The sequence below is a fragment of the Anomaloglossus baeobatrachus genome, chromosome 1 (assembly GCF_048569485.1).
Source record: "Anomaloglossus baeobatrachus isolate aAnoBae1 chromosome 1, aAnoBae1.hap1, whole genome shotgun sequence".
Classification (NCBI taxonomy): Eukaryota; Metazoa; Chordata; class Amphibia; order Anura; family Aromobatidae; genus Anomaloglossus; species Anomaloglossus baeobatrachus.
The window spans coordinates 378,507,249-378,522,355 of NC_134353.1; the positions used below are offsets into that span (position 1 = coordinate 378,507,249).

Sequence of the window (15,107 nt, forward strand, 5' to 3'; positions counted from 1 at the left end):
GGCTGCAGAATGAGTTAATCGAGAAACCATTAGTGAGCTCATTCTAAAAGTCTGACAAAAATTTCTAACTCTTATCTTTCTTCTTCTGAGCTCCTGTCAGACAATTTATGACCACATCAAGTTGAATGTGCAGCGGGAAAAGCCTATACAAATGTAAAAAAAAAGAGCAACATATTTAATAAGATCCAACTCCAAAAATGATTTTTAGCTCCAAATACATGAAAAAAAAACCCAAAACAAACTAAATTGGCCCCAAAAGGTGATCGTTTTTGGCTGTTAATACACAGGTCTATAACATGCCACATATACTGTACATTATATACTTACATCAATATTGTCAATGTCCAAAACCCTTGAATGAAACCGAAGCCCCATTGCTTTTGCTTGCTGAATGGGGTGAGCTAGCTGACTATATGTCTAAAGAAAACAAAAAAAGTATATCAGATTGTAATAGAACACTGTACAAATGCATTGGTGTGATGCATAAATTATCACTGAATATTTCTTAAATAGGATGTCATGAACACTATATAAAACTGCTATCAGTAAATAATTTTATTTTATTGGTATAGAATTAAAAAGAATATGTTTAAAATAAGTGGGGAACAATGCAAGGATGAAAGTCTGCAAGAAAAATAATGTCAGACGGGGGTATCAATACATACAATACTGTTGTATAAACTGCATATTACAAGAGTACTGTATATAATAAAATATACACTCCCTGACAGGAGTACTGTCGCTTATCCATGTTATGTAAATAAAAGCTTATAACCTGACTTTAAATTCATCCATTGGTTTTATAAATTACTCTTGAAAACTGAAGCCCTCCCAAATTTGGTTTAGATTATGAAAATAAAGTTGCTGCAAAGCTGAAATATTGATCATTTAATGAACACAGAAAGGTCATATTTTGGCAAGACAAATGTTTTGTTGCCTTGTCATATAATGTACCCAATCCTAGGTTACATCCTCACCTGTGCTCACTAAATGATCGGTTAATTAGTGGGTGTGTATAAAAAGAAACCCAGCACCCCAGACCTTCACTTGAACTGCAACTTGACCTCTGACAACATGCCAAAAATCCACCCTGCAACCAAAGCCTTGATTATCAAGAGGCTGAAGACCAGATCCACTGCAGAGGTGGCTGGCACCTTTAATGTGTCTCTGCATCATTTACAAAGAATGAATAAAATATTTGAAGAGACTGGAGATGTTTTTGACAAGCCCAGGTCCAGCAAAACCCGCAAGACAACTGCTCAGGAGGAACGTTTGTTGGTTAGAAAATCCAAAGCCAGACCCTCTTCCACTGCAGCAGAGCTCCAACAGGCCTGGTCACCTCAAGTCCCTGTGTCAACTAGAACAGTTTGTAGGATTCTGTCTCGAAATCGCCTCCATGGCCGAATCAGTGTCCAGAAGCCAGCACTAAACAAAAGGCAATTAAAAAAACGTGACATTTGCCAAGTCCCACAGCTTGCTAAACAGATGGACGCTGGAAAAGTGGCAGAAGGTGGATTTCTCTGATGACTCTTCAGTTGAATTACACCACAGCTGCCGAAAATGCTGCAGGAGACCTACTGGAGCACGTATAGTTCCAAAATACACCCAGAAAACATTTACGTTTGGTGGTGGAAAGATCATGATCTGGGGTTACATTTAGTATGGGGGTGTGCAAAACATTTGCAAGGTGGAAGGCAATATCAATAGCCTAAAATATCAAGAAGTATTAGCTACCTCTTACATTCCCAATCATAAAAGAGGTCAAATTCTGCAGCAGGATGGTGCTCCATCTTATACATCCATCTCTACAACAAGGTTCCTCCTGGCGAAGAAGATCAAGGTGCTCAAGGACTGGCCAGCCCACACACCAGACATGAACATCATTGAGCATGTTTGGGGTAGGATGAAAGAGGAAGCTTTGAAGACAAAACCAAGGAATCTAGATGAACTCTGGGAGGCATGTAAGACTGCATTCTTTGCTATTCCTGATGACTTCATCAATAAATTGTATGAATCATTGTTGAACCGCATGGATGCAGTCCTTCAAGCTCATGGAAGTTACACAAAATATTAAATATGGCTCTAATAGCACCACAACTTCATTCACCAATGTTATGCAACATATCTTTGTAATAGAAGTTAATTATTTGTTTGAATTTCCCATTACTTTCTGTGGGCGACAAAACTTTTGTCTTGCCAAAATCTGACCTTTCTGTGTTCATTAAATGATCAATATTTCAGCAACTTTATTTTCATAACCTAAACCAAATTTAGGAGTGTTTCAGCTTTCAAAAGAGTAATTTATCAAACCAATGGATGAATTTAAAGTCAGGTTATAAGCTTTTATTTACATAACAGGGATAAGCGACAGAACTTCTGTCAGGGACTGTATACAAAAAGAGAAGAAATACTTTGGTAACAGATTGTAATTCTGTGTTGGACAGTGGATTCTGACGGTTGTCATTGACAGTGGTAAGATGAATCCCTTACTACTTAATCAACTTTCCACAATGCAAGATCAGATCAAAAACATCCCAAGATAAAAGTCCAGTCTGACCCTGCAGTCATATCACTATCCAGCTCTCCTAGTTCTCGCTAACTTACTAAACGTATAATAGTAATATGAATGGAACAGAAGAGGATGACTATGACTGCAGGATCACAATACACTGCTAGTAAACAGATACACAGGTTTGTTGTGGGAACAAAAATTAAATATTTATTAACATCAAATACTAAATGTTTTTAGAGCTTTGAAGCTAAATAATTTTCTTTGTATTTTATATTATTTTTTTTATTATTATCTCCTTCCAAAATACATTTTTCATCTAGTACAGCTAATGGCAGCCTAATGATCTGTGTTTCCACTGCTGGGCAGTGATAGGCTGACAGAGACAGACCTCTCCTGGTTTCACACATCAAAGATGCCACAGTCGCCATCTAGCATGGCATCCAGTAACAAAAGTAGAAATTATTTTAGTGTTCCTTAGCAGTGTCCTAATATCGATGGCTGTTATGACCGCACAGTACTGCGATCGTGCTCTGAAACGCACGTATACAAATAGTGGAAAGTCTTAAGACGCATGGCTTTAAAGGGGTGCCATGTACATTGCACAGACTGCAACGCAATGACGCATTTATGGAAAGAAATCCACTGCAATATATACATGCAATTCATTTGAGCGTATATATATAATATACACATACTGTACATACTACCATAAATGTTATGGTATTACTTATGTAATACAGAGACTGAAAAGCAACCACAAAAGAAATACAAACTCACCGCTTCGTAGCACCAGTCCTTGAGAACATCAAGCTCACCTCTTACAATAGCCTAAAAAACAAGAAAAAAAAAAACCAAAAAACAATTTATATACAATTTAAAAGGTAAATCTGTCACCTGATTCATGCTGCCTAAAGCAAGAGCAGCATGAATGAAAACATGCCTGTTTGATATTCTTCTCTGAAATGGTATGGCATTCGGGCAGAGGCAGGTTTATTGCTATTTTTAACTTAGGCCCCTTTCACACATCAGTTTTTTGCCTTCAGTCACAATCAGTTTTCTCGACGGATCCGTCGCAGATTGTGGCTAAACTGATGCGACGGATCAGTTTTTCGACAGATCCGACTAGCTGGGGGCTAAATAATAAATTGGAGCATGGTCAATTAAAAAAAAACGGAATCCGTCATTTGACGGGTGATGACGGATCCTGCGCCCATGGGCCTCCATTCTACCAAACGACGAACGGCGACAGATCCATCAATGTCCGTTTTTTTGGCGTACACAGAAAAACGTTACTTTGGCCGTCGGACAAACATTTTTCGACGGATTCGTCGAACGATGGATAAAACATGATGCCATCAGTCGCAATCCGTCACTAATACAAGTCGATGAAAACAAAACGGATCCAGCGGCTTCAGTCTCTGGATCCGTTTTTTTTAAAATTTGACGGCTTGTGACTGATGGCAAAAAACTGATGTGTGAAAGGGGCCTTAAATACATGTATGTAGTGCTAAGTTATGCCAACAATTGAATTTCATTATACATTTTACACCCTATGCCTTTACCAGGCTCTTTGCTTTTGTGCATATTTATTCCCTTTTCTGTTTTTATTCTCCCTCTTCTTCCAGGAGGCATAACTTTTTTATTTTTCTGTCAATATAGCCATAAAAAGTCTTTTATGGGAGGAGTTGTACTTTTGAATAACATCTTAGGTTTGTCTTTTTTTTTTAGTTACCATGTTCACTATATACTATGATGCTCCAGGTCAGTATGATTACGTAGATACCAAATGTATAGATTTATTTTTTTTATTTAAAAGTAGGGAATTTTTTTTTTTTTGGGGGGGGGGGGGGGAATTTGTAAAAATGAATTATAATAATTTGCTTTTGTCACCATATTCCGAGACCCGTAACACCTTCAATTTTCAAGTTATGGGGCGGTGTCAGGTCTTATATTGTGCACCCGAGCTGATGTTTTTACCAATACCATTTTGGGGTTATGACTTTTTATTGCAGGAAATCAGTACTGCTATGTACAGTACAGTCAAAATCACCATCTCCTATAAATGCTGGCTTTCATAGGAGAATTAGAATTACCGGCACAGTGGTCTTCAGCAGACCTCTGGCTGTAATGGCAAACTGCGATCACGTCACAGACGCTTCAAAAGTCATGTAGAATGATGACCCCACGTGATAAATTCCGCTGTTGGAGACTGACACTGGCATTTTACTGGTTAACAGCTCTGTCCGTGGCTGTTAAAGGAAAATAATGGCTGATTCAATCAGCCATCATTTGCCAGGAGAGATGCGGGCTCAGCGTGCTAGCCCGCATCAAAGTCAGGGACACGACCTTTGACTTAATGCACATCAAAGGTCCTGAAGGAATTAAATTTGATCTCGTTTGTGGTTATAGGTCAGCTTAGAGCAGGTCAGAAAAAGACAAGTAAAGAAGTTATAAGCTCTCCCATCAGACAGGCCGAAGAAGCACAAATAACTCACTCATTCGCAGCCGTAAATAATATAGTCCAATTGAAGAAATTGTTAGCCGCAAATTCATGCATTGGAAAAAAAAAAAAATTAAGTGCCCAAAAGGTGGAAAACTCCTTTAAAAGGGTTGAGAAATATGGGTTAAGGTTGGGAAATGTGCATTAAGCTAGGAAATGTGAATTGGGTTAATGGTTGAGGAATATTCCCATTAGGATTAGAGCTAGGACTTATGCATTAAAGAGTTTTTCCCAAGAAGAAAGTTCATATTAATCAGTATATCTTGTAGTAATAATAAGTTCCACAATTGGATGTGTTAAAAAACCTCCTGTGCTGAGATAATGTTATTTGTTTGTTAGGGTTTGAACAGTAACAATAACAATATGGTTTAGCGTTGGAACATGTAAATGAGGGTTAAAGTTGGGAAATCAGCATTTTGGGTACAGTATATACTAGAAAACTGTAACCATGCAAAATAAGGAATCTAAAATCAACTTGTTTTTCATCTCATGTAATTCTTGCAAAATAATGCAAGAGTGAAATTAACTAATTTTATCCATTGCTTAAAATATCCTAGACTTTCTGCAAAATGCCTGGATTTCACACTTCACCTATAATATGTACAAGAATAGCTATAATTTACTGTCAAGGGGTTTCTTTGGCTACACAAACCGCTTTCTATGTGAACATGCTGACCACAGTCATACAGACCGGCATCGTCCCATCTGTACTTAATAGCCCCAGGAAGGATAGCACTCGACACCAGGCAAAGCTGCCTTAAATGGATGAATGGGTCATCAGAAAATGACCTATTGTAGAAATCCCTTGGGCTGTTCTAGACTTGTACTTCTTGTCCTTTCAGGAACAGTTTTCAGCAGTCGCTGATTATGAGGCAGGATTACAATGACTTAGCTGTATATAGAGGTGTTAACTCAGGACCACTCATTATAGGTGATGTCACAGCTCACCTCCTCCTCCGTATAATGACAAGTAACAACTCTATATATAGAGGACAACTCAGGATTCATTAATCATTATAGGTGATGTCACAGCTCACCTCCTCCTCCTGTATAATGACAAGTAACATCTCTATAGTTGACAACTCAGGATCCACCACTCATAGGTGATGTCACAGCTCACCTCCTCCTTCTGTATAATGACAAGTAACAACTCTATATATAGAGGACAACTCAGGATTCATCACTCAGGTGATGTCACAGCTCACCTCCTCCTCCTGTATAGTGACAAGTAACAATTCTATATATAGGTAACAACTCAGGATCCATCACTCATTATAGGTAATGTCACAGCTGACCTCCTCCTCCTGTATAATGACAAGTAACAACTCAGGATCCATCACTCATAGGTGATGTGACAGCTGACCTCCTCCTCCTGTATAATGACAAGTAACATCTCTATAGTTGACAACTCAGGATCCACCACTCATAGGTGATCTCACAGCCCACCTCCTTCTGTATATGACAAGTCGCACCTCTATACACAGCTGATAACATAGGATCCACCACTCATTATAGGTGATGTCACAGCTAATCATTCCGCCGCTCCCTTCACAATGAACATTATACAGGGTCTGTGTCCATCTATTGCTGCTAGCGTGAATATGGAATTCATGAAACAAGAGTACGCTAGAGTCTAAAATAACCTCAGTTGCCAGAATAAAAATTCCAGAAATTCAAACTTATTTTTCACAAACTGTGATAAGGCGGAAAAAAAAACATGGACAAAAATTATGAAGAGTGTGAAAAAAGTACATTCAACACCTTAACGGGAATTTGTCACCAGGTGTTTGGTCCCCCATCTGAAAGCATAATAATGTAGAGACAGAGACCCTGATTCCAGCGATGTGTCATTGAGCTGTTTGCTGTCCTTTTGATAAAATCAATGTTTTCTCTGTTGCAGATCTAGTAGTTATACAGAGCTCATGAATATGCTGGACTACCTAGCAGCACTGGTAGTCCTCTAATGATAATCTACTGCTGATTAATCAGTGATTTTAATCAAAACTACACTAAGCAAGCCAGTAAGTGACATCACTGGAACCAGGGTCTCTGTTTCTACATTATGCTGCTCTCAGATTAGGTAGCGAAAACCTGGTGACAGATTCCCTTTAAAAACATATGAAGTACCATGTACATTATGCCGCCTCCCTGACTTTGACAGCAAAAATGCAGGCTCGCAAACAAGGGCTGTGATACTCAGCCATCATCTGCCTTGAACAACCACGGGTAGGTGCGGATTGCACACTGCACAGCACAGGGACACATCAGAGGGATAGAGCAACCTCTGAAACGAGCATCACTGATGATGCTTCATTTCAGGGAAGGGGCAGAGGCTGCGATCACTGTCAAAGCCCCTGATCCTCCCTGAATCGAAGCGTCATCATTGACACTTGTTTCAGGAATAGCTATGTGCCTCATTAAGTGATCTGCACAGTGCACACAATCCGCTGTTATCTGCTAAGCTCTTCCAAAAAATCTGCATACAACAGAGCGGTGTCTATACCCGGCATGCAGTTCACTGTGCTAGTCTCCTGCATGCCAGGCATAGACGCCGCTCTGTTACCAGCAGATTACTTATCTGAGCCGCCAACAGAGCAGGTGCGGTCACTGTTCAGATCGCACCGTGCACAGCACAAGGAGGGTCACAGAGAAGGAACATAGCAGGGACAGAGCAGCTTCTGAAACAAACGTCATGATGACACTTCGTTTTAGGGAGGTGAAACAGGCTGTGGTCACTACCACAGACGATGCCCAATGAACATACTTGAGTATCCCAGCATGCACTGTGATTCTCAAACAAACCATTATCAGACGGGAGCAGAAAAAAATAGAATAGCAGTTAGTGTAGTTAGGGAACGGTGGGGAAGTATATTAGAAAATAGCTTAGATTACAGCATCAAATAGACAGGATTTTAGAATTAATTTACTTTTGCCATAGGACTACCCCTTTAGACACAAAAATCTAATGACACAATTCCTTTAAAGGGAACCAAACATCAGGATTTTGGTATATAAGATAAAGTCAGTGCTATACTGGCACTATCAGGCACATTGTGTACATACCATTAGTGGGCAGCTCGGATGTTTAAACTGTGAAATCCAAGGTTATGAAGTTTGAAAATTCATCCACTTTTTGATCGACGTGTGCACCTCTCCAGATAATATCCGGGTGGGTTATGCACATAATTCCCGCCCCCTGTTCCTCCCTCTCTCTGGCTGTATGCAAATTTCTCTATTCAGAAACACGGCATCGGAGTTGACGCCTGCGCATAGCGCTTATCTCTGGCGCCATGTTTCTGAAGCCCGCATTACCTAGCCTTGTGCATGAGAGTGTGGCGCATGCGCCCTCACTTCTTCAGATCTTGTTGTGACCGCGGGAGCGTGCGCAGTCACAACAGGACTAGAGAACAGCTGATCTTACCGATTAGCTGCAGCAGACGATATCGTAGCTGCAGCTAATCGGGGTAAGATCAGCTGGTCTCTTCTCCAGTCCTGTTGTGACTGCGCGCGCTCCCGCGGTCACAATGAGATCTGAAAAAGCGAGGGCGCATGCGCCGCCCTCTAATGCAAAAGACTAGGTAATGCGAGCTTCAGAAACACGGCGCCGGAGATAAGCGCTATGCGCAGGCGCCAACTCCAATGGCGTGTTTCTGAATAGAGAAATTTACATACAGCCAGAGAGGGAGGAACAGGCGGCGGGGGTGTGTGCTGGGGGAAGTAATGTGCATAACCCTTCCGGATATTATCTGTAGAGGTGCACACGTCAATCAAAAAGATGATGAATTTTCAAACTTCATAAACATCGATTTCACAGTTTAAACACTCGAGCTGCCCACTAATGGTATGTACACAATGTGCCTGATAGTGCCAGTACTGCACTGGCTGCAGCTTATATACCAAAATCCTGATGTTTGGTTCCCTTTAAGTATATTTCAAATCCAGTGTTCATTTGAGGACATTTTAGGCCAATGCTAAAGTGATACGGTATTATCTTATGCTAAGTATTAAAAGCGTAACAGTCATTTTACGTTGTTAGAAATATATATAACAGACGTTGCAGACTGCTGCCGATCTTTGAGGGTCTGGGACCTGAGATCCCCAATGATTGCTCACATCATTGCTCTAAAGTGCATGGCTCTTGTAAGCAGTGAACCCACAGAGCGGTGTACAGACACACTACAGTAGTAAGCCTATGGGTTCATTCACCCCTCTCACCAGAGTGTATGGATCCATACACTTACTAGCCTCATCTGAACGCTGATTACAAGAGCGCAAAGAAAAATGATACACAATTACAATTGTACTATTGAACAGCTCTAAATAATGAAAACCTTTAGAAGACAGAACGCATGTTACCTCCAGGATGTTTGGAATGATGTCCTTCTCACACATTTTCAGGAAGGCATCCCTATCAAAGCTGGGATCAACCTTTACAATTTCTGTTAAAACCTCTGACATTTCAGTTTTGGAAAACATTCCCCCTGGATAATGAGAAAAAGGGATTGAATTATTTTACACTAAACCCACAAACATACAGACACCTACATATAATGTACACATTCTGATGGCATCTACTGGGGACTCATGGTTAGGGCACCTTGTGTACATCTAAGGGTATATTCACACTACATCTTTTTCCGGCACTCAAAAACATCAGTTTTCAAACAGATAACCCTTTAGGAATCTGCCCTTTTCGGTGTTAACTTAAAGGGAACCTGTCAGGTAATTTATGTGTTCTAACCTACAAGCAGGGTGATGTGTGTTCTACGGTAGTAACCACTTCCTACCCATCCCTCTGTTGTAATAGTGCGTAATGAGAATATTTAAAAAAACGTTTTATTACTTACATGTTCCCTATGTAAATGATCAGGGGCTCTAGTTCCCTGAGCGTCGCATCGCCCCCATGGACGTTTGCATGCTTTCCGTGGTATCTTGCCCCTGTGGGCTTGATACCATGGGTTTACATGAGTGACGTCTCCATCTCCATGAGATCCTGCGCACTTGCCATTCCTGCAGCTTTGTCTGTCAGCCGGTGCTTGCTTCTCATATTTAGATGCGCACGGTCGGAACTGCAGGAGTCTTCTGAGCATGAAGTGTGTGTCTGAAGATGACAAGCAAATACCCGGCTGACAGACAAGGCTGCGGGAATGGCAAGCGCGCAGGATCTCAAGTAGATGATGGTGACGTCACTCATGTAAACCCATAGTATCACACCCACAGGGGCGTGATACCACGGAAAGAATGCAAACGCCCAATAGGCGATGCGACGCCCAGGGGACTAGACCCTCTGCTCATTTACATAGGGAACATGTAAGTTATAAAACGTTTTTCATACATTCATATCACAACACAGGGATGGGTAGGAAGGGGTTACTAGGTCACACATCACCCTGCTTGTAGGTCAGAACGCATATGGGACCTGACAGGTTCCCTTTAAACATTCTTTTGCTAGCGTCTGTTAGGTAGTTTTTAAAGTGCTTCATCCCCCCAAGTATTCCGAGATGATATTCCGATATCCATAAACAAACATTAAAAATAGGTGCAAACAAATCCAAAAAACAAACCCCCCCCCCCCACAAAAATACAAAAAAGTGCGTGGGCGTCTAAGCCTTCCCATTGTCTTCTATTATAAAAGTACTGAATGTCTTCCTAGTGGAATACATCAGGAGAATAACTGGCGCCTTTTCGATACCTAAGCATTTAACCCCTTCACGACCATGGACGGAAAGATCCGTCCTTGTGCCCTGGGCCTTAACGACCAAGGACGGATCTTTCCGTCATGGCGGAATCGCGGCACCGGAGCCTCTGGTGACTGCAATATGTTAACAAAAACCGCAGATTCGGGGAGGAGGGGACCTGTACCTGACCTCAGGAGGAGTGGTGCCTCCTCCCCGGACCTACGGAGGCTGTGATTGGCTGACGAACGCCGCTCAACCAATCACAGCCACTGTAATGTTCCAGCCATTTAAAATGACTGAAACATTGAAATCCAGCCCTGGCCAGTGCAGCTGTAGCACTGGCCATTGGCTGGAGCTGGGTGACCTCACTGGTTCACCCTCCCCCAGCTCCAATGCTCTGATTGGAGAGATCGGCCTTGTGACCGATTTCTCCAATCACAGTGGACCTGTTGCCGGTGACCGCCCCCATCAGCTTCACTTGTCCCTGCAGCACGCCAGCACACTGAGCACAGTGAGTGACTGTACACAGTGCAATGGCAGGGCGACAAGCTCCGGTCCCATGCTGTTATGAGACCGGAGCATGGGACCCGGAAGTTGCCGCGCTGCCATTGCACTGTACGAAAAGCGTCCCGATCCGCCGCCGCCGCTGCCCTCCGCGATCTGCCACCTGTCTCCCCGATCTCCTACCCGCACCCTCACCCCCACACCTCCCGATCCGCTGCCGCCCTCCATCTGCCACAGTGCCACCGCTCCCCCCAATCTGCTGCCCGGCCCCTCACCTCCGTGCAGCAGATCGGAGGGAGCGGTGGCACTATGACAGATGGAGGAGGACAGGGATCGTGCACCCTGTCTTCCTCCATCTGTCATAATGCCACCGCTCCCTCCGATCTGCTGCCCGGCCCCTCCCCCTCGTGATCGGTGCCCGCCCCCTCCCCTCCGTGATGTGCTGCTCGCCCCCTCCCCTCCCCTCCGTGATGTGCTGCTCGCCCCCTCCCCTCCCCTCCGTGATGTGCTGCTCGCTCCCTCCCCTCCCCTCCGTGATGTGCTGCTCGCCCCCTCCCCTCCGTGATGTGCTGCTCGCCCCCTCCCCTCCCCTCCGTGATGTGCTGCTCGCCCCCTCCCCTCCCCTCCGTGATGTGCTGCTCGCCCCCTCCCCTCCCCTCCGTGATGTGCTGCTCGCCCCCTCCCCTCCCCTCCGTGATGTGCTGCTCGCTCCCTCCCCTCCCCTCCGTGATGTGCTGCTCGCCCCCTCCCCTCCCCTCCGTGATGTGCTGCTCGCCCCCTCCCCTCCCCTCCGTGATGTGCTGCTCGCCCCCTCCCCTCCCCTCCGTGATGTGCTGCTCGCTCCCTCCTCTCCCCTCCGTGATGTGCTGCTCGCCCCCTCCCCTCCCCTCCGTGATGTGCTGCTCGCCCCCTCCCCTCCCCTCCGTGATGTGCTGCTCGCCCCCTCCCCTCCCCTCCGTGATGTGCTGCTCGCCCCCTCCCCTCCCCTCTGTGATGTGCTGCTCGCCCCCTCCCCTCCCCTCCGTGATGTGCTGCTCGCCCCCTCCCCTCCGTGATGTGCTGCTCGCCCCCTCCCCTCCGTGATGTGCTGCTCGCCCCCTCCCCTCCGTGATGTGCTGCTCGCCCCCTCCCCTTCGTGATGTGCTGCTCGCCCCCTCCCCTCCCCTCTGATGTGCTGCTCGCCCCCTCCCCTCCCATCCGTGATGTGCTGCTCGCCCCCTCCCCTCCCATCCGTGATGTGCTGCTCGCCCCCTCCCCTCCGTGATGTGCTGCTCGCCCCCTCCCCTCCGTGATGTGCTGCTCGCCCCCTCCCCTCCGTGATGTGCTGCTCGCCCCCTCCCCTCCGTGATGTGCTGCTCGCCCCCTCCCCTCCGTGATGTGCTGCTCGCCCCCTCCCCTCCGTGATGTGCTGCTCGCCCCCTCCCCTCCGTGATGTGCTGCTCGCCCCCTCCCCTCCGTGATGTGCTGCTCGCCCCCTCCCCTCCGTGATGTGCTGCTCGCCCCCTCCCCTCCGTGATGTGCTGCTCGCCCCCTCCCCTCCGTGATGTGCTGCTCGCCCCCTCCCCTCCGTGATGTGCTGCTCGCCCCCTCCCCTCCGTGATGTGCTGCTCGCCCCCTCCCCTCCGTGATGTGCTGCTCGCCCCCTCCCCTCCGTGATGTGCTGCTCGCCCCCTCCCCTCCGTGATGTGCTGCTCGCCCCCTCCCCTCCGTGATGTGCTGCTCGCCCCCTCCCCTCCGTGATGTGCTGCTCGCCCCCTCCCCTCCGTGATGTGCTGCTCGCCCCCTCCCCTCCGTGATGTGCTGCTCGCCCCCTCCCCTCCGTGATGTGCTGCTCGCCCCCTCCCCTCCGTGATGTGCTGCTCGCCCCCTCCCCTACGTGATGTGCTGCTCGCCCCCTCCCCTACGTGATGTGCTGCACGCTCCCCCCACCTCTCACCCCCGTGGTCAGCTACCCGCCCCCTCCCCTGTCACCGCCGTGATGTGCGCTCCCTCCCCTGTCACCGCCGTGATGTGCGCTCCCTCCCCTGTCACCCCCGTGATGTGCGCTCCCTCCCCTGTCACCGCCGTGATGTGCGCTCCCTCCCCTGTCACCGCCGTGATGTGCGCTCCCTCCCCTGTCACCGCCGTGATGTGCGCTCCCTCCCCTGTCACCGCCGTGATGTGCGCTCCCTCCCCTGTCACCGCCGTGATGTGCGCTCCCTCCCCTGTCACCGCCGTGATGTGCGCTCCCTCCCCTGTCACCGCCGTGATGTGCGCTCCCTCCCCTGTCACCGCCGTGATGTGCGCTCCCTCCCCTGTCACCGCCGTGATGTGCGCTCCCTCCCGTCACCGCCGTGATGTGCGCTCCCTCCCCTGTCACCGCCGTGATCTGCTGTCCACTCTCCCTCCACCTCTCACCCCCGTGATCTGCGCTCTCTCACCTCTCACCCCCGTGATCTGTGCTCCCTCACCTGTCACCCCGTGATCTGTGCTCCCTCACCTGTCACCCCCGTGATCTGCTGTCCGCTCTCCCTCACCTCTCACCCCCGTGATCTATGCTCTGCTCACCTGTCTCCTCCGTGATCTGTGCTCTGCTCACCTGTCTCCTCCGTGATCTGCGCTGCGCTCCCTCCCCCACCTCTCACCCTCCCCGATCTGCTGCCTCCTTCATCCCCTGTGATCCAGCTGCCTAGATCCATCCTGTAGGGTAACTATCCCCAATCTCACCTCCCACTCCCCTTCCCACCCATCCCCCCCACCCGCCCCCTCCCCCCATCCTCTGCCGCTCCTGCATCCACTGCGCCCTCTCCCATCCGCCCCCACCCTATCCCAGCCGCCGTCTCACAATCACAGATGCTCCCTTTATATGCCGCTGCCCCCCCATCTGCTGCCGCCCCATCTGCCGCCCCCCCCCCCATCTTCCATTGTTTTTTTTTTCTATGCCATGGGGTTTAGTTTCCAAAATGGGGTCACATGTGGGGGAGCTCCACTGTTTCGGCACCTCAGGGGGTCTCCAAACAGCATGGAATACGCTAATTATCCCAGACAATTTTGCGTTTGAAAAGTCAAATGACGCTCCTTGCCTTCTGAGCCCTGCTGTGTGCCCAAACATTTGAGTTCCACCACATATGAGGTATCTGCGTACTCAGGAGAAATTGCACAATACATTTTATGGTGCAATTTTTCCTGATACCCTTGTGAAAAAAAAAGCTACCTGGTTGAAGTAACAATTTTGTGGTAAAAAAGTTTTTTTTTATTTTCACGGCTCAACTCTATTAACTTTTGTGAAGCCCCCAGAGGCTCAAAGTGCTCAATAAACATCTAGATAAATTCCATGAGGGGTCTAGTTTCCAAAATGGGGTCACATGTGGGGGAGCTCTACTGTTTCGGCAACTCAGGGGGTCTCCAAACGCAACATGGAATACGCTAATTATCCCACACAATTTTGCGTTTGAAACGTCAAATGACGCTCCTTGCCTTCCGAGCCCTGCTGTGCGCCCATACATTTTATTTCCACCACATATGAGGTGTCTGTGTACTCAGGAGAAATTGCACAATACATTTTATGGTGCAATTTTTCCTGATACCCTTGTGAAAAAAAAAGCTACCTGGTTGAAGTAACAATTTTGTGGTAAAAATTTTTTTTTTATTTTCACAGCTCAACTCTATTAACTTTTGTGAAGCCCCCAGAGGCTCAAAGTGCTCAATAAACATCTAGATAAATTCCATGAGGGGTCTAGTTTCCAAAATGGGGTCACATGTGGGGGAGCTCCACTGTTTCGGCACCTCAGGGGCTCTCCAAACGCAACATGGTGCGGCTAACTATTCCAGCTAATTTTCTGTTCAAAAAAGTCAAATGGCGCTCCTTCCCTTCCGAGTCCTGCCGTGCGCCCAAACAGTGGTTTTTCTCCACATATGAGGTATCTGCGTGTTC

The 15,107-nt window shown here is 46.9% G+C and overlaps 1 protein-coding gene across 1 annotated transcript in view; it reads right to left on the minus strand.

Annotated features, from left to right (window-relative positions):
* Positions 1-15,107, minus strand: part of TIMM44 (translocase of inner mitochondrial membrane 44) — a 128,059-nt gene that overhangs the window by 10,119 nt on the left and 102,833 nt on the right. Inside the window, exons 9-11 of the mRNA XM_075352509.1 lie at positions 9,369-9,493; positions 3,290-3,340; positions 328-417 (exon numbers count right to left, since the gene is read on the minus strand). Of these exons, the coding sequence (XP_075208624.1) occupies positions 328-417; positions 3,290-3,340; positions 9,369-9,493 (266 nt within the window). The remainder of the gene's footprint in view (positions 1-327; positions 418-3,289; positions 3,341-9,368; positions 9,494-15,107) is intronic.